This window comes from Periplaneta americana, chromosome 15 (assembly GCF_040183065.1).
Source record: "Periplaneta americana isolate PAMFEO1 chromosome 15, P.americana_PAMFEO1_priV1, whole genome shotgun sequence".
Classification (NCBI taxonomy): Eukaryota; Metazoa; Arthropoda; class Insecta; order Blattodea; family Blattidae; genus Periplaneta; species Periplaneta americana.
Window position 1 is genome coordinate 116,345,524 of NC_091131.1, and position 26,591 is coordinate 116,372,114.

Here is a 26,591-nt window from a genome sequence, read left to right on the forward strand (position 1 = left end):
ATCAATGTTCTTTTGTTGAGGTAATGTAAGTTATGTTGTGATATACGTGCATGTACTGTATTGCCATTGTTTTGTGACCCTTAGTAAGAGTACCAATAGTAATTTTACAGTGAATCATGGTATTAAAATGGAATATAGAATGTTTTTATAATTACACTCATTTAAATATTTAATATTAAAAATTAACTTCCAGAGTTTTGAACCTGGTGTTCAGCATTAGAAGCCAATAGTCTTAACTGTTGGGATAATAAATTTAACTTTTACAAGCTTATATTTTTGCTTCTTATTGTTTTGCAGTTCACTATTTGAACACAAGAGTAAGCATACAATATTTGATTTAATTGATCTTAATTTTGACGAAGAAGATGAAGGAAAAAATGAAAATGAATCTGGTTTCACAAACAAAGAACTATTGGACTTCAGTGAAACTGCATTGTCAAATGAAACAATGATCATTGAATCTCATATAAAGGAAGCAGAAAAAAGTGAGATATTTGTGCAACATTCTCAACTTTATGAGGATAATGAGAAACATGTTAGACGCAACATTGTAACTGATTTTTCTTTACCAAAGAACAACCTTACGACAGGATTTGAAGATATCGGGGGTGAGTATAAATTTGTTATTGCAATGTTATATTTAATACAGTATATCGTGTAGTCCTGAGCATGTCAACTGCAATAAGCTTCTCATAATTACTTTTGATGGCATTCTCTTCCTCGGTTTTATATTATAACATAACAGTGATTTGTCTCTGTTGCAGTGAATTAGTATATTCTTAGGTTACATGCCAGCTAGTCTCTTCTAGATCACAAAGCTTGGTGTTTCAGTTATAGATTTCCGTCTTGTACGTGTCAAAAGAATGAAGTTAATTAGTCTTGCAACTTTGACTAAGGTTTAAGGTAGAAGATAAATAATAATATTTTCGTAAAAATGCAAAAATGAAAAATTATATTTGTGCAAATTGCAAAAAGCTTGTGTAACATTGTAAATCATTGTACAGAAAGATACAATTAATAAGGTTTGCAGAAACAAAAACAAAATATGTAATTTGCTTCTTGGAGTTTTATTACTTCTAACCCATAGTAGGTAAGTTAGTCATAAGACCTTTATTTAGAACCAATTATTGCTGAATTTACATCAAATTAAATATGTATATTTTTATGAACGGTCCAAACATTGAAAGCACTTGGGAAATCAAATTCTTTATGAGTAGGCCATTCAAGATTTATTATTAACAGAGTGCTGACTTCTTTTTACTGAAAGACGGTTTCTAATAATTTCAGTTTTTACAAGCGTCATGCAACTAAATCCTCACTTACAATTTACTGTATGCAGTGGAATTCTTGTAGCATACTGTATAACTAAATCAGTTAGAGAAAACTGTTCACTTAAATTGTTAACATATACACGAATTGTACCAACCCTTTGAAATCCATTCTTGAACATCTATTGTTCAATACTTCCATGAACATACTTACTTACAAATGGCTTTTAAGGAACCCGAAGGTTCATTGCCGCCCTCACATAAGCCCGCCAGCGGTCCCTATCCTGTGCAAGATTAATCCAGTCTCTATCATCATACCCCACCTCCCTCAAATCCATTTTAATATTATCCTCCCATCTACGTCTCGGCCTCCCTAAAGGTCTTTTTCCCTCCGGTCTCCCAACTAACACTCTATATGCATTTCTGGATTCGCCCATACGTGCTACATGCCCTGCCCATCTCAAACGTCTGGATTTAATGTTCCTAATTATGTCAGGTGAAGAATACAATGCGTGCAGTTCTGTGTTGTGTAACTTTCTCCATTCTCCTGTAACTTCATCCCGCTTAGCCCCAAATATTTTCCTAAGCACCTTATTCTCAAACATCCTTAACCTATGTTCCTCTCTCAGAGTGAGAGTCCAAGTTTCACAACCATACAGAAGAACCGGTAATATAACTGTTTTATAAATTCCAACTTTCAGATTTTTAGACAGCAGACTGGATGATAAGAGCTTCTCAACCGAATAATAACACACATTTCCCATATTTATTCTGCATTTAATTTCCTCCCGAGTGTCATTTATATTTGTTACTGTTGCTCCAAGATATTTGAATTTTTCCACCTCTTCGAAGGATAAATCTGCAATTTTTATATTTCCATTTCGTACAATATTGTGGTCACGAGACATAATCATATACTTTGTCTTTTCGGGATTTACTTCCAAACCGATCGCTTTACTTGCTTCAAGTAAAATTTCTGTGTTTTCCCTAATCATTTGTGTATTTTCTCCTAACATATTCACGTCATCCACATAGACATGAAGCTGATGTAACCCGTTCAATTCCAAACCCTGCCTGTTATCCTGAACTTTCCTAATGGCATATTCTACAGCGAAGTTAAAAAGTAAAGGTGATAGTGCATCTCCCTGCTTTAGCCCGCAGTGGATTGGAAAAGCATCAGATAGAAACTGGCCTATACGGACTCTGCTGTATGTTTCACTGAGACACATTTTAATTAATCGAACTAGTTTCTTGGGAATACCAAATTCAATAAGAATATCATATAATACTTCCCTCTTAACCGAGTCATATGCCTTTTTGAAATCTATGAATAACTGATGTACTGTACCCTTATACTCCCATTTTTTCTCCATTATCTGTCGAATACAAAAAATCTGATCAATAGTCGATCTATTACGCCGAAAACCGCACTGATGATCCCCAATAATTTCATCTACGTATGGAGTTAATCTTCTCAGAAGAATATTGGACAAAATTTTGTACGACGTCAACAAAAGTGATATTCCTCGAAAGTTACCACAGTTGGTTTTGTCCCCCTTCTTAAAAATAGGTACAATTATGGACTCCTTCCATTGTTCTGGTACAGTTTCCGTTTCCCAAATAGCAAGTACAAGTTTATAAATTTCGCCACATAATGCACTTCCACCCTCTTGTATTAATTCTGCTGGAATTTGATCGATACCTGGAGACTTGTACTTTTTCAGATTTTCTATCGCAATTTCGACTTCTGAAAGAGTGGGTTCGGGTATAAATGGCTCAGCGGTTTGTATTTCAATTTCATCCCGATCATTTCTATTTGGCCTATGTACATTTAGTAGTTGCGCAAAATAATTTTTCCATCTGTTTAGGATTGATGGAGAGTCTGCAAGCAAGTCACCATTTTCATCCTTGATCACGTTTACCCTTGGCTGATATCCGTTCTTAAATTCCTTTATACCCTTATATAAATCTCGAATGTTTTTATTCTTACTATTTGTTTCTACCTCATTCAGTTTTTCCTTCAAGTAATCTCTCTTTTTATTCCTAAGTGTACGACTTGCTTCCCGTCTTTCATTGAAATAATTATCTCTCTTCTCCTCAACTGGATCCTGTAAGAATTTCAATTTTGCCTGTTTCCTTCTTTCTACTACCATGCAACAATCTTCATCAAACCACGGTTTCTTTTTCTTAGTTTCATAATAACCTATGCTCTGCTCAGCTGCAATTTTGATACTATCTCTGATATTTTCCCACACGCTATTAACATCTAATTCTTTCTCAACTTCGTCGGAACTTTCTAAAGTGGCACACCTATTCGAAATTTCGACCTGATAATTTTGCTTAGCTTCCTCGTCCTTTAATTTCAAAGTATTGAATTTAGTAATATTAACTTACTTCCATGAACATTGCCCATTATATTAACATTTCATTTAAATTTAAATTCTCCAGAACTATTAGATCATATACATCTCTGATTTCATTTTCTCCATAATCATCTTCGTTTCTGATGTTTTCTAAAGTCTAATGTGGTTTTCACATTTTTTAGATTTGCATTGACAGTTTGTCACATTTTTAGATATTACTATGATGTACATATATTTCCATGAAGGAATTGTGCATTACCATATGGTGAATTTTCTTTGTTCTACCCATTCTTCACATTTTTAGAAGTCTAGTAGCAAAATGTGGCTGTGGCTTAAACCCAGCTTTGAACATTTTCGTTTCAGTGGCATCCTTTGTTCTGAATTTATTATACCAAATAGTTGATATCTTTTCAGGCTTAATGAATTACATTAATTGATAATATGTCATGCTTAGTGACTGGACTCGTACCCAGAATGCACTCAGGTATATATTCAAATTCTGTTTGGGCTGATTAACTGGTTGAGTTTTTTTCAGAGGTTTTTCTCAACTGTAAAGCAAATGGTAAATCGCATGGTAAATCTTTGAACTTATTTTCCTGAAACCATATCGCTACCACATAACTCCAAAGTTGGTACAATGTTGTTAAATAACTGATTAAAAACACTAAATAATTTTCTTTCTATGCCACAAAACCTAGACTTGTGGTTTTTAAGCATATAGTACCCCTACATTAAGTCTGTCACAACATTCAAATCTAATCTCTATGGGACCAAGATCAAGACCTGTAGTTGCAACCAAAAAGCACTTGTCTAATAATTATGTTTATCTTTGTTAAATATGTATTAATAATTGTGTTTGGATAAGTCGCTGAGCACGAGTTTTTACTCCTTCAGGGATGAATTCTGTTTGTAATTTTGGACAAGTTATTTTACTAGCAATAAACGTAAATTTAAACTTCCAAAACAGTGGAGGAATTGAAACACTCAAAAACTACATCTTAATTTAATTACTAAGAAAGCATAAAATCTCACAATTTAGGTTAATTGTGTGAAGAAGAAAGCTGAAATTATACACAGATTGCTCATATTAAACTGGCTTTCTTTTTTAACCAGAAGTGACTATACAAAATCATTTTGATTATGTTATAGTATTAATGAAGTAGCAGTAGGATCAGAATGACAAAGGGAACTGAAGAACTTAGAGACAGCCTACTCCAAAACTGCTTTATTCCCCACAAATCTCATAGGATCTGCCAAAAATGGAAACTTAATTCATGAATGAAAAGCTGTGAGGTGATTGAATGGTTGTACAAGCACAGAGCTATAGACGAGTGTTTTTCATATTGTTACATTAACCCAAGAAAATGTTGAGGGAAGAATGTTATATTTGCTTCTGCAAATATGATTCAAATTGTACTTTTAATCATTTTGGATATTAGTACTGCCAGTGGAAATTTCTACCGACAAAACTAAAATTATGGCTTTTTGTGGTAAAGAGCCTGTTCCTAGCAAGTTTTATATTAATGGAAATATTTTCGAAAGAGTTAAAGAATTTACATATCTGGGCTACAATTTATCTCTCTTAGCAGATTTAGACATTCATGACAAAATTTTACAGTATAGTAAATCAATTCTTTTATGAATAAAGAATCCTGTTCCTAATTGGTGATTATCGTTTCCTTCCCCATAATACAACAAATAATCTCCTATTTGTGTTATGGCATTCCCATCTAACCTAACCTCCTGTACTGCCACAAAGTCTATTCTATATCTAGCTAGTTCGTTTGCTACTAATGTTACCCCTCCTGTTACGCTCATTCAATCCTGAACAGATGGAAAAACTATTTTGGACAACTACTAAATATACATAGGCCAAATAGAAATGATCGGGACGAAATCGAAATACAAACTGCTGAGCCATTTATACCCGAACCCACACTTTCTGAAGTCGAATTTGCGATAGAAAATCTGAAAAATTGTAAGTCTCTAGGTATCGATCAAATTCCAGCAGAATTAATACAAGAGGGTGGAAGCGCATTATCTAACGAAATTTATAAGCTTGTACTTGCTATTTGGGAAAAGGAAATTGTACCAGATCAATGGAAGGAGTCCATAATCATACCTATCTTTAAGAAGGGAATATCACTTCTGTTGACGTCGTACAAAATTTTGTCCAATATTCTTTTGAGAAGGTTAACTCCATATGTAGATGAAATTATCGGGGATCATCAGTGTGGTTTTAGGCATAATAGATCAACTGTTGACCAGATATTTTGCATTCGACAGATAATGGAGAAAAAATGGGAGTATAAGGGTACAGTGCATCAGTTATTCATAGATTTCAAAAAGGCATATGACTCAGTTAAGAGAGAAGTTTTATATGATATTCTTATTGAATTTGGTATTCCCAAGAAACTAGTTCGATTAATTAAAATGTGTCTCAGTGAAACGTACAGCAGCATTCGTATAGGTCAGTTTCTGTCAGATGCGTTTCCAGTTCACTGTGGGCTGAAGCAAGGAGATGCACTATCACCTTTACTTTTTAACTTTGCTCTAGAGTATGCTATTAGGAAAGTCCAGGATAACAGAGAGGGTTTGGAATTGAATGGGTTACATCAGCTGCTTGTCTATGCAGATGACGTGAATATGTTAGGAGAAAAATCCACAAACGATTAGGAAAACACGGGAATTTTACTGGAAGCAAGTAAAGAGATAGGTTTGGAAGAAAATCCCGAAAAGACAAAGTATATGATTATGTCTCGTGACGAGAATATTGTACTAAATGGAAATATAAAAATTGGAAATTTATCTTTTGAAGAGGTGGAGAAGTTCAAATTCTGGGAGCAACAGTAACAAATATAAATGATACTCGGGAAGAAATTAAACACAGAATAAATATGGGAAATGCCTGTTATTATTCGGTTGAGAAACTTTTATCATCCAGTCTGCTGTCAAAAAATCTGAAAGTTAGAATTTATAAAACAGTTATATTACCGGTTGTTCTATATGGTTGTGAAACTTGGACTCTCACTTTGAGGGAGGAACATAGGTTAAAGGTATTTGAGAATAAGGTGCTTAGGAAAATATTTGGGGCTAAGAGGGATGAAGTTACAGGAGAATGGAGAAAGTTACACAATACAGAACTGCACGCATTGTATTCTTCACCTGACATAATTAGGAAAATTAAATCCAGACGTTTGAGATGGTCAGGGCATGTAGCACGTATGGGCAAATCCAGAAATGCATACATAGTGTTAGTTGGGAGGCCAGAGGGAAAAAGACCTTTAGGGAGGCCTAGACGTAGATGGGAAGATAATATTAAAATGGATTTGAGGGAGGTGAGATATGATGATAGAGACTGGATTAATCTTGCTCAGGATAGGGACCAATGGCTGGCTTATGTGAGGGCGGCAATGAACCTCCGGGTCCTTTAAGAGCCAGTAAGTAAGTAAGTATAATAAATCAATGGGCATCATAAACAGAATCATGACACTAACTCTAGTTCAGCGACATACTTGCACTCGTCTGTATAAAATCTTAGCACAACCAGTCCTGAGCTATGGAAGTGAAGCATGGACTCTTAAGAAAATGTGACGCAAGTAGAATCACTGCTAGTGAAATGAGATTCATGCACCAAACAGCTGGCTATACTAAGTGGGACCATAAAAGAAATGAAGACATCTTAAAGGAAATTGAAATGAACTCTATAATAGCAGACATATGTCACTGTCAAGATAACTGGCGTCAGTGTGTGAGGCGTATGTCTAGGACTAGAATCCCTTGTGCATTCCTGCATTACCAACCTAGAGGCAGGAGATGAACTGGACGTTCAATGAAGTGATGGGCTGAAAACTTTTGTGGACCGTAAGAGTCCTTCTGGGACTATAACGTGTATGGCTGATGATGATGATGAGTACTGCCAGTGCGAGAATTTTCACTTCCTAACTTCTTATCTAATACTAGTATCTATACTTATTTTTCTGTCCTTTTATAACCTGTTAGTCTTCTGAGGAAAGACATTTCAACTGTTTGAATTTTTGTTGTTTGTTTGTTTGTTATTGTTCAGCTGTTGCTTCCATATAAAAGTGTTAGTACTGCCATTATTTTATATAATTTTATAAATTTCTTTCCTTGTTTTGTTGCGTAATGTTCCTATTATGATGCTATTAATTTGTATAATCTGTTACTTAACAGTACTGTTATCAGATTAGTATTATTTTTACTACCACCACCAACTCCCCGCCCCTCCCTCCCTGATTTCCAGCTGGCGACGTATGGAGGGTTGGCCTGCTCGAAACCTGGGTACACAGCGAACCTTAGTGTAGTCAGCTGGTATGGGTTTTGGAATGTGCCTAGCTTGAGAGTTAGCATAGTGCTGACCATAGTACCTCCCTCCCGTAAATTCCATTCCATTCCAGCATCCATAAGGTATGATGGAAATAAGTTGATGTTCTTTCATTATATTTAATACATTAATGTTATTGTATAAAAATAATAATTTATAAAAAAGTTGACGTCCTTTAATTAAAATATTTAATTAATACGTGTATTATGTAAAAATCTCTGGATAGTAATTACAAAGGAAAATAGAATTCCACCAATAGTTCACATTGTGAAAATTTGCATATCGAATTAATATGATGTGCTAATAAAGTGGAAATGACTTGATAATCACATTGTTTTGCTTAGTAAAACGATTTGTACAAAGCTGTGCACAGTAGTTCTATAATAAATTTAATATAAAAATCCTGCTCTTTAGTTGGAATAATATAAAGGGTTTAATCTGCTGAATTCTACTTCAGTTATGGGTCAATAAACCAACATATTTTACATACATCTATATAGATATTTAAGAATTGCCTTCATAATATTATAAAAGTTGGAACTTATTTCCATGTACATGTTCTATGTTTGTTATATTTAAATAACATTTTTCTTTAAAATTATAACACATGCAAGAATATAATATAAAATATAACAGCAATTCTAGTAATGAATAAAATGAATTGGACTAATATGATCACACTTTCTACGTCTATGTGTAGTGTTAATACTGTTATTGTTAGTGTTGCTACTAGTAGTACTATGTTTATTGTAATATTGTCATCATCAGTTTTCATTTAATGGAAAATAAGAGGATAGATTTGTTCATAGTCGTATCCACAAATAATTTCAACTGAGAAGTATGCATATAAAAATATATATCCTCAGATAACAACATATTTAAATCAGGTGTGCCAAAATTCATAAAACGTTCACCATTTTCTGAAGACCTGATTGCAGGCTACATCAGCAAGCTTTTAGTTCAGAGTTTGAATGAAGTTTAAGGTGAAGATTGGAAACACTATTTTATTATGTTTTGTAGATACCTGGAGTAGGGATTAAAGTAGGCAGAGAACTTTAGCAGTGGAATTTCATGGTTCAGTGGAAGGGAATTTGTAAGAACGTAATCGTGATGGTTAATATAATGGTTATTTTAAGTGTTATGTAATATATGTAATGAGAAAGTATGTGTCATTTAATGAAATTAGTTATTATTCTGTTTCAGAACCAGTATCTTCATCAGACTTTTATAGCCTGTTACCATCCAACACGCTAGATTACAAACTCGTGAAACCAAAGGAGGTGGAAAAAGTTAAGAAATCTGGTCTGACTTCGCCTACAACAAAATTTAAAAATCCAGAGAGAGGAAAGAAGCATCAGACGAATTCTCACTTATCAGCTAAACAACAAATAAAAGCCATTAAAACATCACAAGATCTGAAGAGCTTTCTGTATAATGAACAAAAACTGCGAAAGAAGAAAAGTAGTTCATCACTTACTGTTGGTTTGGACAAGATGCAATGGCACATGCTTAAAAAGACGTTACATAATCTTTTGTGTAAACTAAGCAGTAATGTTGTTGTGAAAGGCAGTGACAAATATGAAAAAATACTGAACAGAGCTAGGAAAGATATATGGATTAGAATTAAGGGGTAATCTTCAGAAAACTGTTAGCACTGCATTTTATTGTCTTCTAAACTCCATTCTCAGAGATCTTCACTGTGTCATATCTTGAAAATGTACATCAACCGTACAATGGAGAGATTAATGAGGACTACATTCCAAGGCAGCTCCTATTCATAGTTTTTTTTTTTCTGAAAGCACATGACGTCTTTTTCTTTTCCTGTCAGTCACAAAACCTATTTTATTAAACTTATCCACTAATGTTAGATGCAAGATGAATATACGACACAGTAAATATCTTACCATTGCATAACACTACTGTACTCTCTAATGAAATCTCACTCATGACTGACTGCATATGGAAAGAGCGCTGCACTTTCATGGTGGCCGTCAACCATCCAAGCAATTTTCGGGACTTTTAAACTGCCTGCACTGTACTTAAACATGAGCAATGAAGCTGCAGCTGCTTACACCACATTGATCGAGAGCTTTTTTTTTTCAAGTATAACTTCAATAACAAGCAAAATTGCCATTTGACTTCTGTCAATCATTAACATTACCATTAACCATCATTAAGCCTTAAACTTAAAATTTGTTCTGGCTCATAATAAATTATAATATATTTATCTGACTATATATATATATATATTTTTTTTTTTTCAGTTAATCTCTTATGAAGTCTTTCTTGGCTTCTACGTCTTTCAGATTTGTAGTTTATAATTCATACTGTAAATAATTCTAAAAAGGGGAAAAGAAAAATTGTAAACAAAATTCTGATGTCGCACATTTTTTTAAATGCTGGTAGGCCTTTATTATTAATTGTAATATTGAGAGTACAGAACATAGTACCTCTGTACAAATACTTCATTAAAATAACTGAAAACTGTGTTCATGGTCAGAAATGTTCGTTAGATTCTTATAAGAATAGTATGTCCAAATTATGGTTGATGAACCTGTATTTCTTTCAAAAGTTATACTGTGTCACCTATAAAAGAGACATGAATATGAAACTATGACATCTGATGGTGTATATAAAGGCAAACTCGAATATAATAAATAAATGCAGTGGCTGTGAATAGTATTCTGTGATTAGGCTGATGCCTCTTCTAGCTTCTCTGTTTCTTCCCTTGACGTCCAGTTCCCTCTCTTCACTGGTAATTTTGGGCTTCTTTTGAAAATGTTCTGTTCATTGAATGTGTGAATTTAAAATTCTTCTTCTTATTAATCTACATCTGTATTATATTGGTAAGACAGTATATCATTGCTGCGTCTCCAAAATCCACTAGTGCATTTAAACAGATTTTTCAGGAGAAAGAAAAAAAAACATCACTTTTAATTCCTTTGATTTTCAAAGCTACTTTTGGTATAATTTCATCTTTTTCATGTAATGAAAGTATCTTTGAAAATTAAGAGGATTAAAAGTGATAATGCTCTTTTCTTTCTCCTGATAAATCTGTTTAAATGCACCTTTCTACTACTGTATTTAAAACTTCATTTCTGCAGATTATTCTTAATTCTTGTATTTGTCTAAGATTGGGAAAGAATGCCTGAAGATGGAAGTTGTCAACTGGGTAGTTCTGGCCACAGACATATGGAGGTGCCTTGTGAAATGGACACTCAGTAGAAATTTTCCACGATGCTTAAGTGATTGATTGTACTCACCTGTTTAACCAATATACAGTAAAAGCACTAGAGTTGATGGCAATTGGGAAGGTGGTAGTCGCTGGTGTTTGCGTCGAGAAAAACAGATAGAGCAAGGCAGCATACAATATTGCCACATTGTACTTCACATGATACCAAGAGCACAGGAGAGAATTTAAATTCTCAAAAAACAAATAATGAACTTAGCCGTTGATTACTGTAAGCATGATACCAAAGAAATCCTCTTTTCTTCACTAATAATACCTATTCTTTGCACGGTTCACAAACCCACACCACATGCTTCTGCAGTTGTTTCTTTCGTGTTGGCAACGCTGCAGCAAGCACCATTATGGTCACCAGTGTTCTGCTGGTCAACGTTTTTGAAACAATTATACACCTTAAACACTATTTCCCGTGCCTGTCTGTGCAAGATTTGTCTTTTTACAGACTCTTCTTCCATTTATCTTACAAACACACAGTATATTATGTTAGTTTTACTTATTCAATATCCTGAAACACTCACACATGAACAAACAAACTCGGGAAACACTTGTTACAGACAGATTCCAATAGGTTCTACTGTACAAGCTTATGACATCACATATCTGAAATACTGTGGCACATATAGCAAACAACCGCCTTCCCAAATGCTGTCGACTCTAATCTTGCTAGAACCTTAACAAAGTCTTTGTTTTTTGTATTAAATACAGTAAAATCTGTCTATGACTGAATCTTTATAAGGAGGAAACCTGTCTATACAGAAAGAAAATCTCAGGATGGAATGATTTCATACATGAAAACGACTTCTGTAAGCTGGAAACTTCCGTAACATGGAAAAAGAATGATTTTAAAGAGTCATTGGTTGGTTATTGCCTGAATAAGACGGAAATTTATTTTTAAGTTAATAACACAACTACAGAGAAGGCATTGTGAAAATACATATTTGTCCCATGAACTCAGTATATCAGTATAATTTTATTTAAATGCTGTACTGAATTGTAAATGTTGATTTTAAGTGTGCAGTCTGTTCGTTAGTTTTATTTTAAATATAATTTATCAAGAAAGCAGAACAAGCTGGTCTGTCCATTCAGAAGGTCGTGAAAATAGGTTATGTTAAGCATCAGGATGAAATGAGTTCCATTACGTTTTCTTAATAGGAACTAGCCGTAAAAATTCATATTTATGCGTAGCTTAAGTTGTCTTTGCATGTTACTCAAAATATATAAACATTTAAGCAACCCTTCATAAGAAGGAAACTTGCCAAGATGGAAAATTTACTATGGAACCATCATGTTCTGTCATAGACAGGTTTTACTGTATACGAAAACCCTTTCGTATAATAATAATAATAATAATAATAATAATAATAATATATAAATATGTAAATTCAATTACTGATGCGACAAAACTTCTTGACAATGGAAAATATGTGAACCATTACTTTAGATCGACTGACATCATCTGGCCGATCTTTCACCCAGCCGCTAAGTCCCAACTCGTCATTATCAGCTTGTTGAATTGCTCTTCGTTGTCACCCAGTGCTGTCACCTACTCTTGATTAGTGGTCGACATAACATAGTTTTCACCATCCTTAATGATGATTTCATAAGACGTGACAACACAGTAACTGACACAATCATGAGAATAGCACTCCAGGTCCAAATAGCTTGGCACTTCAATGTCCCAGCTGGTAGGTGATAAGTACTGCACTAGCACTCGATTTTCTAGGTCAAAGCCACATAAGTTTTGGTAGTACCACAGTCTAGTATATACAGTCACGAAGCTCAATATGTAGTAAATATGCATCCATAGATAGTTGCTAACCACTAGGATCGCTATTATCGTCTCATCACAGACAATGCAAAATAGTACCTGCACAGTCTATTGTTTCTAGTACCCTAATCAACTCAAGCTTCGTGACTATATACTAGACTGTGGTAATAGAGTACATTAAAAGAAAGGAGTCTCAAAAGATCTAGAACTATATAACTCTCATGAAGTTCAACACTTTCCTGAGTCAAGTTAGCCAAATAGCCTAACAATATATAGTGACATGCCTGAGTGTTTAGATTCGAAATTCAGTACTTCAACTTTTAAGCTGCAAAATGTCGATTTCGAAGATTTGAAATGTAACCTCCAAGACATGTTTAGGAAGAAATGCTGGTATTCTATTTTTACATTGTAGATTTTTATTTTATCAATACATTAAATTTACATTAAAATTTATTTACAATGCTAATACAGAATAGCAATCTGAATATTACAGAAGAAAACTACCAACCCAAACTTGAGATTAGCTTATTATCGATTCATCTGTACTGATGCATCATATTTTATAGCAACTTCTAATGTAAGTTACTCGTAATTTCAAAGTAATATTTAATATTACAACCAATCCCAAATTAGAATCTCGTTCTCACTCTACAACATTAATACCAAATTTTACAAAAATAATCTTCATTTTTCATCAGGAATTGCTTCCAGACCCTGGAAGAATAAAATCATTGTTAAGCTTATATTCATATTTATGTATGCCAAAACATAACACTATAGCCCCTAACCTGTCAATACCCAATTACTTACATTACACTTATATGGGTCACCGGTTAGACGACCATCACGCTGATACATAAACCTCTCCCATCTGTAAGACTTATCACGCAAGTATGGCTGAAAAATAATGTGTACATAATAGATACTCATATTAAACTAAAATATATATAGCCTACTATCACAGAAGTTGTATAAAATGCAATGAGGAAGTTGATCCATTTTCCTTATTATGTAACTTATCAAATATAATTCATGATCATATTTTAATTATTTAATTAGCAGTAGTACTTTATACTTTCATCTGTTATATTTTATGAAGTCTTGTTAAAGATAGGCTACTGTTGCTTTGATTAATTTTAAAGGGAAAAATTGTTCTGGGACCGGGTATCGAACCCAGGACCTTTGCTAAGTGTGCCAACGCTCTATCACTGAGCTATCCAGAAGCTATACCAGACCGCGGGCCAATTTTTCCCTTTATGTACACATACCTCAAGTGGGTTTACAGACGTCAATGACCCAACATAGAAACATGACACCATAATTTAAAGCAATGGTACTCCTTGTTATAAGGCAGCTATCCTTTTCTAGATTTTCTCTCTCTCTGGAGGACCACCTCAGGTCTATTTGACTATAGGATATCAGTAGTGAGTTTATGAGAATTTATGTTACTAGATTGGTAAATAGATGATGTTTTAAAATGGGATATCGTGACATTGTGTGTAATTATTTTTTTCTTGCTAGTTTCATTTACTTCTGTTGTTTTTACGTCTTCCATGTTGTGAAGATATCATATGTTAAACTTTACGAAAATGAAGCGATATCCTATAGTTTGACAACTTCAAGTGAAACCCCATAAAACACGCCAACTTCTGGAATCCCTTTCTTTCTTCTCTCTCCTTCACTCCTCGTCATTCAGTCACCAATCACCACGTAAATTCTGAGAGGCTGTGTGTGGGCATCGCGACCAATAGAAGAACCACTCTCCATTTCATTTCATTTTTGCCTCGACTGTCAGCTAGGAAGGTTCCATTATGCTAGCATTGCAGGCAATTAGTCAACCTTTTAATGCTTTTGTTAGCAGGTTTGACAAACTGTGAGTGGACCTGCAAGTACATAGTGCATAATGCTCTCTCCCTTCCCCCCCGTGCTTTCTCACTTTCTCCTCCCCAAGACAGCCAGCGCTCACGTAGTAATTCGGTCAGGGTTTCAGTTCGATTTTTCAATCTATAAGTATAGTAAAAGAATCCATAACCTATCACAATATAAACAAATCTAGGAGAAACGAACGTTGAGTGACTTCCGTCGATTTTGGAATAGATACCGACTGACTTGAACTGCCAACATAGAAAATAAAAAATCACTACCTGTTCAAGAGCGCCACACTCAATCGCTTCCACCTTCATCTTGACGATAATAAAAGCCTAACCTAACCTGTCACAGATTCGCCTATACAAGGCATAACAAAAGCCTAAACTATCCTAACCTAACCTGTCACTAAAATCCTAAACTAACCTACCCTAACCTGTCATAGATTTGCCTATATAAGGCATAACAGAACCCTAAACTACCGCAACCTAACCTGTCACAGATAAGTACGTTAGACATAATAAACGTCTAAACTAATCTAATCTGTCAGAACACTCAATTTTCTTACCTCTACACACTTCCCTGAGGTAAGAAAATGACCGAATTTCTATCCCGCTGGAACATTGCAACATTGTAAACTAGCGTGAAACATTCGTAATGTCTCGTAAGTTATGTTGGTATGACATGCAAGACAGCTGAAGATGCATATATCAGCAATAGGAAAAGAAGCCACTCAACGCCGTAACTAACTCAAGCAAAACTATGCTAAACTAACCTAACCCAAGATAACATTACCAGGTTAGCTTAGTTTGGATTAGTTAAGGTTAAGTTAGGCTAGTTTAGGTTGTGAAAGGTTACTCATGTTAGGTTAGTCGAAATTGTTTTTCCGAAAATTTTTTATATTACCTTTCGAAAATGGAGCATAAAATCGTCGTTTCTGAAAAAAATAAAGTTCGAAAACCGTGGAGTGGTCGTCCTCCAGAATTACCAAATGTGATTTTACTGGATTAAATAAAATTAGGCCTATGTATAAGATATGTACTGCCTAATAATAGATGTATCAGTCAGAACCTCAATCAGAAGTAAAGAACTATGTATGCTAGTCATAATAGCTATTTACTTACATTTCCTAGAACAAACTTATGTTCAAAATAATTTAGAACCCCTGGGATCGCCAATGCTGCAGTAATAATTGCAAAACTAGGTATAATTTCATACCACATTTTATTATCTGCTAAAATTAGTACACTACTGTTGATGCTGAACAGCAGTATCCAAATGTGCCAGCTGATTCCAAGACTCGCCAATGTTGCCAATATATGTGTACCTATTATCTGAATAAATACATCTGATATTTGTACTACATTGCAAATAATTTCAGTATTATTATGAGAACAACTTGCACATAATTATATTAATAGCTTAATAAACATTAATTATACCAATAAATAGTTAATACAATAATTATTTGTTTATATTCAAAACGCTATTGGTAGCATTGTGAGTGCCCATTCCTTTGTTTTATAGTAGATAGTTATAACACGAGAGAGCGTGTTGACAGACAATGGACTTCAAAAAAAGAGCAAAATGGCAGAAGTTGTTGACTGTGAATTTCCAGTTTGGGGTCTTTTACCCAAGAAAGAAACCGGTGTCACTTCATTTTTAACAAAATACCCAGAGTATGATGGGAGAGGAATTACAATAGCGATTTTTGATTCAGGTGTTGATCCAGGAGCGCCAGGTTTACAGGTACAGTTACTTTGTAACCTTTCTTTGCCATGTCATTGACGTTCGCTGAATGTCTGCAACATGCAAGACGGTTTGTAGCCCATATGTATGAACAAACAGCTATCCAAAAGGAATGGCTTCTATTATAGTATTACGTGTTTAATTGTTAGAATGGATACTTTCTCCGTTCTCATGTTAGTGTGTTTGCTACATATCGTACTATATTCCACTTATGCACTTACCAGGGTTACCTTGCTATTGCAGGAAACCTCCAACTAAAAGAAATGCTAAGAAGTGAGAATATGTGACATACCTTATTTCTGTGTGTTTCGTTTGATATAAATATAATTATAGCATAAAAGTTGTGGGGAATCTTTTACATGATCCATTAACTCAGTATTTCGTGTTTAGCTGGAGGAAACTTTATTAAAACGAATAATGAGCCTTAGGTTTGTATGTCATACAGAAGTTATATTTGTTACTTATAGAAAGAAATTGATAAATTGTTACATATGCTTGTGATAACGTTCATTTAGGCCTAATACTTTATCCGTGTTATTAGATCTCTGTTAGCTAAATGTGCATTTATAATAGTTCATCTTAACTGTCAGATGTCCATTAACTTCACAGTCTATTACTATATAGGCGAAATTGAATTCTGCAGGTCATTGTGATAATCTTTTTTCCTTTCAGCCATGTAATGAAGTCAGTATTTTACAATGTAGTTTGGTACCGTACTGGTATTGTTTGTTCATTATGTAATTGTAATATAGGCCTACTTATGTGGATTAGTTTATTCTAATTCTACTCGACTCATGAATAAATATTCGAAATAATAATTTAATCGGCCAAACTTCGTTATCAGCCCACACCTCACGCAGGACTGACATCTGATTTAATTTTCTTTGTGGGTTAAATGAGGGGCTAATTAAGTGACATTAAGCCGAGGTATGTAACAAGGTTAGTTGAGGGGGTTATTTAAGTGATATGAGACCGAAGAAATATATAGTGTAGGGAGATACCGAAGTTTTATCCAAAGAAGTTTGAGAACAAATATCCCATTCTGTGCATTGTGTTTTCTGAGGATACTGGTGCAGTGCCTAATTCAGAAGGATAGAGGTAATGAAACAGATCTGAAATCTTAATCTAATTCAGAACCTTACTCACAATCCCTTTTGGGATACTTTCTTCTCCAGACTTATATAACTAACAATTGATACATTTTCTAAGGCCTACATACTAGGCAGTGTCGTATTCTAGCCCGTAAAGTCTACACTTTTGCTTTAGAGTCCAGTCTTATAGGTCTACATTTGTTTTATGAAGATGTAGTAAGTCTAGCACAATTCTCGGCTAAATGAGTGCTGTGGTAGTTCCCTTTCTACTCCGCTTATTCACCTTGCATATACGAATCTGTGACAGGTTAGGTTTGGTTAGTTTAGGCTTTTGTTATGCCTTGCATAGGCTATACGATCAATTACATCTCCAGAAAAAAAATCATTTATAAATTCAACGATTTTCACTTCGGAAATCACCGGAACTACCTCAGCGCTAGTTTCACCCAATCCTCAAGTCGGAATTCGAGCAGTGAAGTGGAATCAGTCAGTATTCATCTGTATGAAAAAAGCTGCAGGTGAGCACGTGGTGGTCTCTTCATGATGCAAGTTGAAATTGTCTTCTTCAGCAATATTAGGATAATCTGATTGAAACTTTAAACACTGTATAAGAATGCATCAAGAAACGCTATTCAAAATTATATCATAGGTGTTTAGATAAAAGGGCTTAACCTCATTAAAAAAATACTTCTTTGCTGTAATTAATGGAAATTATACTTAAAATTTAATTACAAAATGTGAAGATATATTTTTGGCAATTAAGTTACATTCTTTCATATAAGGTAACTAATAAAAATATGTTAAAATTTAATTTTTGTTGTTTCTGACAAATCTAAACACCATCGATACATTGCTCTAGGTGGACCTATGGTTACCATGTACCTTCTCTCTCGATTCTCTCATAGAATACGTCACCCAGTTTTGGGACTGAACGTATAGCTTTTGCCTTCCTTCTTTCTATATTGTCCTGCATGTAGTCCTTAGTCGATCCCTCCTATTTCCCTGGGGGTTCCTGTTTAGTGTCTGTATTGCAGTATCTTATGATAGTCTTGTTAAGATGTGTCTAATCAACCATCATTTTTCTTATACTATAGGCCTAGTGTAATGTGTTGTTATTTAATAAATTGTTTTTTTTTTCTTCTGGAGGAAGGCCTGCAGGCAACCACTGCAGCCTTAGGCTTATTGTGCAACCTCCTTGTATTGGGATGATTATTGAAGTCCTTAGGACTGCTCTTCAAACACGTGATTCACTGCTTAGTGCCATCTTATTGATTTGGCTACATATGGTTCTAATGAAATTTGCAGACGCCCCTCCATCTCCCTATAAATATGCCACCTCTTCAGATCGATGACATCTGTTCACAATTCATGTGCTTGCGTTCTGCTGCATTCTTTGACCTGAAGATTGTGACACCACAGGTTCTGGGATTCACCAAGATGTCATATATCCGACAGTTCTACACTTCCCAGTCTGCTGTAGTCCACTATAGAAGCCCCTATGGCTCCCTGGAATTTGTGCAACTCCCCCAGACAGATGACACCTCTGGCGAATCCAGAAACCATGCCTGCCATGATCTCCTGGTCAACCTAAAATTATTGGCATTGAAAAGTGCCTTTTCGTAAGCATGAAAATGTGCATTCAACAAACATAGACAAATCTGTCAGTTTTTAGTATTTTAAGATAATTGTTGTCATTGAGGTAACTGTATACGATAGTGTAATTTTCTCCACAAGTTAAATTTTACAAGAGTGTGCAAAAAACAAAAGAATACTAGCATTTGACGTGTTTTATTTGTGTAGAAAACTGTTTGCAAAAAGATTTCGATGTTTAATTTTCATTTAAGTCAAAACTTATTTTTATGACTTATCTCCCTTTACTCAAACACTGGCAAACACTATCTAGTTTTACTTCTGCGACTCAGTCTCCAGAGTCTTGTTTGTTAAAAACAGGTTGCACCATGGAAAGGTGAGAACTGGATTTGGGTAGGAGAAGGTATGGAAAGCACTTCACTACGCATTTCTTTATTGCCAAGAAATAACGTATCTTTTGTATATAGATTTTTTTTTTTTCATAAAATTATAAATTTCGTTTATTTGGTGAACACGATAAAATTGCTTATTTGTTCTTTAAAGCCACTTGCATCCAAGTGAGCTCCCCCTTTTTTTTTTCACACATTTCAATATCGTCGGCCTCCAGTAGCATAGTTGGTATAGCACTGACCTTCTATGCTCGAGGTTGCAGGTTCGATCCCAACCCAGGTCGATGGCATTTAAGTGTGTTTAAGTGCAGCAGGTTCATGTCAGTAGATTTACTGGCATGTAAAAGAACTCCTGCAGGACAAAATTCCGGCACTCCGGCGATGCTGATATAACCTCTGCAGTTGCAAGCATCATTAAATAAACCATAATTTTATTTATTTATTTATTTTTTTGAATTGTTAAATTGTCTTCCTCACTTGGCTCAGCTCCCTCGCTTGACTTCAGCTTCATTTTGATAATGAATTTTTACATTTTACTCTTAACAACTCACATGCTACAGTGATAATCTTTTAAAACTGTCGGTTCACAAGTTGGCTGCTTACTTGCATGATTCCTCCTCCTCCCTTACATCCAACAGCATCTCCTTCTGTGAACTTACGTTCACCAGCATTTCTCTACATTCCCCTCCATAAAGTTAAGGTGTACTACATATTAAATAAATAAATTATCTTTTTATGAAACTATAATTTACATTCCTGTGCACTAATGCACTTAATTTATATTCGAATGTTGTCTTTTAGTTCATCTAGAGTGTGAGGATTAATTGCATATATTGTACTTTAGTTTTGTTTGCTTTGGGCTGTTAAGAAATTTACGTTTTAATTTTTATCTTGTTCTATTGCATAATTTCTTGCACTTCATGTACGTACATCTTCAAAGTGTATGTATCATGATACAGTGAAAATCCACCCATTGCACAACGTAACATACTACTGCACTGTCCCAAATGAAGTTTGACTGATCTGACAGTTTCAGACAGCTCGTAACTACACCAGTCACAGGTGGCACCATGAGTTCACGGAAGGAGATGCTGGCAGATGTGAGGGGTCACGCCAATAAGTGGCTAACTTGCAAACTGATAGTTTTTAAAGATTCTCACTTTACTTTGAAGTGCAGTATGTCACAGCGTAAATATGAAAGCTATATGAATATAAGTTACTAACTTGGCCAAGAACATCATAGTACACTAAATTATTTTACATGATAGTACCTCACATTCACAGTAGGTACATCAAGGTAATGCACGTTTACATTAAACATTTTATTTTAGTACTAAAGTTCATTGTTGTAACATAATGTTTTTTGTGTTGAGCAAACTAAAACAGAGAAGGAAAGACGAGGATTGGATTATGGTTTTCTGTTCTTATTATTATACATGATTACAGTATAACTGATTTTTAAGCCACAGGAACAGAGCAAGGTTACCCTTCATCTCTCACTATTTCTCTCTCTCTCTCTGTCACACGTGCATGTTCATACACACAATCACACATACCTAGTCACAAATTATTATATGTGAATATACAGTAAACCCGTGAAGTTATTAATAACTGATATCTGACAAGAGTAGGAAAATCTAAATAAAAATTATTTGTATACAGCCTCGGAATATTGGGAGAGACAGTCCCATTTGAAGAAATGCGTCCTCCCCATTTTGAGCACGCCTGTTCTAATGAGTGACGTGGAAGTAAATATGACATAGTGTTTGGCAAGCATTAGTTGCAGACTTGGGTGTGCTTAGGTACACCACTAATCATAAAGAATTGTAGGGGCAGTATGGTGTATCTGAATAGAGCTGAAAAAATAATAATAAACGTACCTCATATTAACATCAAAAACTAACAAGGTGTAAAATTGTTAAGCCATTTAAAATTAAGATTGGTTGCAATTTTTGGCTTGTGGTTTGGTAAAGCTTAATTTACAGCAAAGATTATAAACGAATAATGCATAAATAATTTATTTTATAAGGTTGTATAGAACAACGTAAATAGCAACTTTTATTATAGCACAGTCAGTTCGTTCAGTACATATAATACTGGCTTTTAAGGAATCCAGAGGTTCATTGCTGCCCTGACATAAGCCCGCCATTGGTCCCTATCCTGAGCAAGATTAATCCAGTCCCTATCATCATATCCCACCTCCTTCAGATTCATTTTAATATCTTCCCATCTATGTCTCGGCCTCCCCAAAGGTCTTTTTCCTTCTGGCCTCCCAACTAACACTCTGTATGCATTTCTGGAATCACTCATACGTGCTACATGCCCTACCCATCTCAAACGTCTGAATTTAATGTTCCTAATTATGTCAGGTGAAGAATACAATACGTGGAGTTCTGTGTTGTGTAAATTTCTCCATTCTCCTGTAACTTCATCCCTCTTAGCCCTAAATATTTTCCTAAGAACCTTATTCTCAAACACCCTTAACCTATGTTCCTCTCTCAGAGTGAGAGTCCAAGTTTCACAACCATAAAGAACAACCGTTAACATAACTGTTTTATAAATTCTAACTTTCAGATTTTTTGACAGCAGACTGGATGATAAAAGCTTCTCAACCGAATAATAACACGCATTTCCCATATTTATTCTGTGTTTAATTTCCTCCCGAGAGTCATTTATATTTGTTACTGTTGCTCCCAGGTATTTGAATTTTTCCGCCTCTTCAAAGGATAAATTTCCAATTTTTATATTTACATTTCGTACAATATTCTCGTCACGAGACATAATCATATACTTTGTGTTTTCCGGATTTACTTCCAAACCTATCTATTTACTTGCTTCAAGTAAAATTCTCGTAGTTTCCCTTTATTGTTTGTGGGTTTTCTCCTAACATATTCTCATCATCCGCATGGACAAGCAGCTGATGTAACCCATTCAATTCCAAACCCTCTCTGTTATCCTGGACTTTCCTAATAGCATACTCTAGAGCAAAGTTAAAAAGTAAACGTAATAGTGCATCTCCTTGCTTTAGCCTACAGGAAACACATTTGACAGAAACAGACATATACGGACTCAGCTGTATGTTTCACCGAGACACATTTTAATTAATCGAACTAGTTTCTTGGGAATATCAAATTCATATAAAATTTCTCTCTGAACCGAGTCATATGTCTTCTTGAAATCTATGAATAACTGATGCACTGTACCCTTATAATCCCATTTTTTCTTCATTATCAGTCGTTTTTTTTAGATAAACTCGCACTGAAAGGGGAAAGTAAAATCACGTGAAAATAATCCAAAGACCAAAGTTTTCAGTTGAACACCCAGGATTATATCTCCAATTGAAAATTTTAACAAACAATTTTGACCTTTAAAATATCGATAGAAACTGGCCTGGTTGGTTTTTTCCTAGGTTTTTCCACTTATAAAGCGAATATCTGGTAACCTCATTGTGAATCCTTAGACTTGTGTTGCCAAATAACCATGTCTCTAGCACCAGTCTTTTTTGTGCTAGATAATATAAGTAATGCAGTTTGATTAAATAAACAATTAAAAAGAGTTCATCTACAAATTCCTTTGCATAATTGAGGTAAGCAGAGAAAATATAGCCTACACTGATATTTCTGATGACAGTTATTGATAATTTTTATTCAAAGCAAGTCATCTTCTAAATACTGCAATAATTATAGTCAGGTTCATTGGTATATTATATATTGTTATTGTAGACAGCGCGACTAAAGGAATTATGAAATTCAGCTGTTTAATCTCAGCATATCTCGTTAGTGTTTGTTTTATGTCTAACGGAATTTATATTCCTATAGAGGCAGACATTTACATATGACAAAAACTAGACCTTAGGTATGTATCTTATTTGGGTAGCCAAGGCTGTTTATCTTTGTACTTGTTATCTTATAGTTGGAATTTTCCATGTATCTTCCCATTATACAACACCTTTGTTCTTCGAAGTGGAAACAAAACAACTCACAGTTCAAGTGAGGAGAAAACTGTATGAACAACAGTTCACTATTCTTTCTTTTATTTTATTTCAACCTAATGATTACTCATACAATAATGTTATTCCAAAAAAAAAAAATTATGTTTTACAAATCTGAATTTTTCAGGTATACCTGCAAAGGTGACTTGAATAATTTCACTGAAAGTATTTCTTGCATGTCACATATTGTGACGAAACATAATTCATTCAGCTTATACCTTTCCATAGAGGGAACAAGGGTCCTGTCTTGGCTATTTCAGGTGAAAGAAGAGTTGTGAGTTCTTGAAAAGAAATGTTAAATAATTTCCTTAGAAATGAATTTGGCTGTGGTTAAGAAAACACTTCTTTCATATTTCCGACAAATATAATTTGTCGGTTTATCAACGATTAACTCCAGGTTCCATCCAGCACCTTAGAACTTTTTTCACGTGATCTGAGCAGTTTCAGTTAATGAAATGTCTTGTATTTCCGAAGTTCTTGCCTGTACTGGTGATTTTAACAGATTTTGTATTGATCTATTTGGTGTATAGCTAAGAGATCCTATTGTAATTGTCCCAACTTTAGTATGCTGGTACTAAAATATTTTGTGGTAGTAATACAGTATTTTATTTAACTTAATGATGTTTTCAACTGCAGATGTTACTAAGTGTCGAAATTCAACGTGAACGATAAATGGCCAGCTCATTTTGTCTGGAGTATTCTATCAGGGACAGGATTCTTTTATAAGCCATAAGATGTATGACACAGGATCCATAGCATTGCTTTCACCTTCTCAGAGGAATCCATGTTAAGAATGTTATTGCTGTTGCCGCCCTTTAAAAATCCATTGCCCTTGGCTGGATTTGATGTGAATCTTGAATCTAACAGCTAGCAAAGATGTCTTTTAACGCATGTTTAAGAATTTTCTTACTCTATTATGTTTTTTATATAACATATTTTTGTACTGATACGTTTGTAAGGAATTTTACTTAAATTTTCAAATATGAGTTTCACTATGAGCATGATGGTGAATTCCAAATGATATCTGTAACTTGACCAATACTTTTTTCCATTTTAAAAAGAACAAGACATTGGTTTCTGCTGAAAAAATGGAGTATGAAAATTTGAAAGAAATGGGTTGTTATGAAGAATATAGGCTGAAAGTAAGAGACTCTGTGAGGAAGAGCTAGGAAAGGTCGAATAAACTTGTACATTACGAAACAAGAAATTTAATTAAGCAAGATGAAAGAATAGAAGTTAGTAGGTGGGTACAGAAGTGTCAACAAGTGAGAAAAACTGTAAAATCACAGGAAACTGTACCCCTTTTCATGTGATTTAGTTTATGGAGGGCACAGCTTTTTTTCCACCCAGAACAACATGCTTAAGCAATGTTGCCTAGTTGTAATGTTAAGACTCAGTCACTGTTAGTGGTGATAATTTAAATATAATATGCACCCAGACAAAGTATTGTAGCCATGAAGAAGATAGATGTGTGAACTAAGTTGCGTGAAAAGTATTATAGCAACAGTTGAAAAGTAGTCCAATAGACTATAGAAGTGCAAACTCATTGGACAAGACAACAGTAGAAGTTCTAAGATTATTGTCAAAAACAAATGTGTTGTGGCGAAAAACCTGTTTGAATCTGTGTTTGGAAATGAAAAACCACTTTCTTCACCTCCAATGCACAAGTTCTACTGCTTTAGATCATGATGCATGTAATACAATTATTGCATTTTATGAGAGAAATGGTATAAGTAGAGCGATATCCTGATGTATACAAGAACAAGATGCAATTGAGCCACTGGCGTAGCTCTGTTGGCTAAGGCGCTTGCCTGCCGATCTGGAGTTGCGTTTGGGCGTGGGTTCGATTCCCGCTTGGGATGATTACCTGGTTGGATTTTTTTCCGAGATTTTCCCCAACCCTAAGGCAAATGTCAGGTAATCTATGGCGAATCCTCGGTCTCATCTCGCCAAATACCATCTATCACCAATCCCATCGACGCTAGATAACCTCATAGTTGATATAGCGCTGTTAAATAACCAATTAAAAAAAATATACAATTTGTTACAATATCTCTTTCTCTCTCTCTCTCTCTCTACTGGGAATTTGCACTATATTTTCCTGCTATGAAAATTTGAAAAAAGTAAGTCTTTTGCACTAGGCCTAAGTCCATAGTATGTGCAACTGAGCAGCAGAACACTTCTAAATTTTTGGTTCTTTGTATCATAAAAGTATTAGGCTTTCAGTTCACTCCTTATATAAGGAATGCAGTTCATTTTCTTGTTATGGTTACAAATTGATTGTTTATTTTCTTTTTTCTGCTACCAATGACTTTCTAAATATATGAATTCTCATAATTCTCCACATGAGAAACTAAAGAAGCTACAAATTCTCAGGGGAGCACATGCAGCATGACATTTAACACAGTGTTCTGCAAGCTATATAATTCTCATGTTGATCTAATCCTTACAGCCACACTGTGGCTCTGGGGTTTACTCAGCCTCTAACAGAAATGGGACGAAGGGCAGAAAGCATGTAGAATTGATATCCCTACTACTACTAATGCTGATTGTCTAGGAAAGATGAGAGCTTTAACTTCCTGCTACTGTGTGTGCCTATGGGGATACCTTCATCTTTCACAAATTCTCAGGATGTTCCAGCAGCAGTTTTATGGTGTGAGTGGAGAGATGTTTTTGGAAACATGTTGAAGACTTTTAACGAAGGAACCATTCAAGATCTAAACCACAATTTAAATATATGTATCCACAGTACCTGTAACATGTTTACATAAAACATGAACGTGAATAAAAAAATGTTTACGGCTGTGCCAGAGAATTTTGATCCTACACTTACAGCCATTAATGTTGACTTCGCAGAAAACTTGATCTGTTTCCATCAAAACGAAATACTGTACAAAGTGCCCATAGGCATCAATTACAGATCA

The 26,591-nt window shown here is 34.7% G+C and overlaps 3 protein-coding genes across 6 annotated transcripts in view; 2 read left to right on the plus strand and 1 right to left on the minus strand.

The window, feature by feature from the left end:
* Window positions 1-10,658, plus strand: part of LOC138715273 (uncharacterized) — a 41,713-nt gene extending 31,055 nt beyond the window's left edge. For 2 of the 3 annotated variants that reach the window (XM_069848021.1, XM_069848019.1), the window contains exons 5-6: window positions 298-608; window positions 9,180-10,658. In XM_069848021.1, coding sequence (XP_069704122.1) covers window positions 298-608; window positions 9,180-9,610 — 742 coding nt within the window. In that variant the 3' untranslated portion in view covers window positions 9,611-10,658. Of the gene's footprint in view, window positions 1-297; window positions 609-9,162 lie in introns of all 3 variants that reach the window. The other variant, XM_069848022.1, reaches the window with a different exon arrangement.
* Window positions 10,659-13,384: 2,726 nt separating this feature from the next.
* On the minus strand, window positions 13,385-16,170 carry ND-MWFE (NADH dehydrogenase (ubiquinone) MWFE subunit). Its single transcript, XM_069848023.1, has 3 exons — window positions 15,982-16,170; window positions 13,802-13,888; window positions 13,385-13,705 (listed from the first exon to the last, which is right to left on the minus strand). The coding sequence occupies exons 1-3, from the start codon at window positions 16,078-16,080 to the stop codon at window positions 13,676-13,678; spliced, it is 216 nt and encodes a 71-aa protein (XP_069704124.1). The 5' UTR covers window positions 16,081-16,170; the 3' UTR covers window positions 13,385-13,675.
* Window positions 16,171-16,409: 239 nt separating this feature from the next.
* TppII (Tripeptidyl-peptidase II) overlaps window positions 16,410-26,591 on the plus strand; it is a 132,984-nt gene continuing 122,802 nt past the window's right edge. For both annotated transcript variants that reach the window (XM_069848025.1, XM_069848024.1), the window contains exon 1: window positions 16,410-16,606. In XM_069848025.1, the coding sequence (XP_069704126.1) occupies window positions 16,445-16,606 (162 nt within the window). In that variant the 5' untranslated portion in view covers window positions 16,410-16,444. The remainder of the gene's footprint in view (window positions 16,607-26,591) is intronic.

What these genes read in the sequence shown, in the direction of transcription:
- ND-MWFE (XM_069848023.1), bottom strand. Translation starts at nt 16,080, where the DNA reads ATGTGGTATGAAATTATACCTAGTTTTGCAATTATTACTGCAGCATTG. An exon ending in ATAAGTTTGTTCTAGGAAAT is followed by an intron (nt 13,889 to 15,981) that starts GTAAGTAAATAG and finishes ATTATTTTTCAG; the next exon opens with CCATACTTGCGTGATAAGTC. An exon ending in GTGACCCATATAAGTGTAAT is followed by an intron (nt 13,706 to 13,801) that starts GTAAGTAATTGG and finishes TTATTCTTCCAG; the next exon opens with GGTCTGGAAGCAATTCCTGA.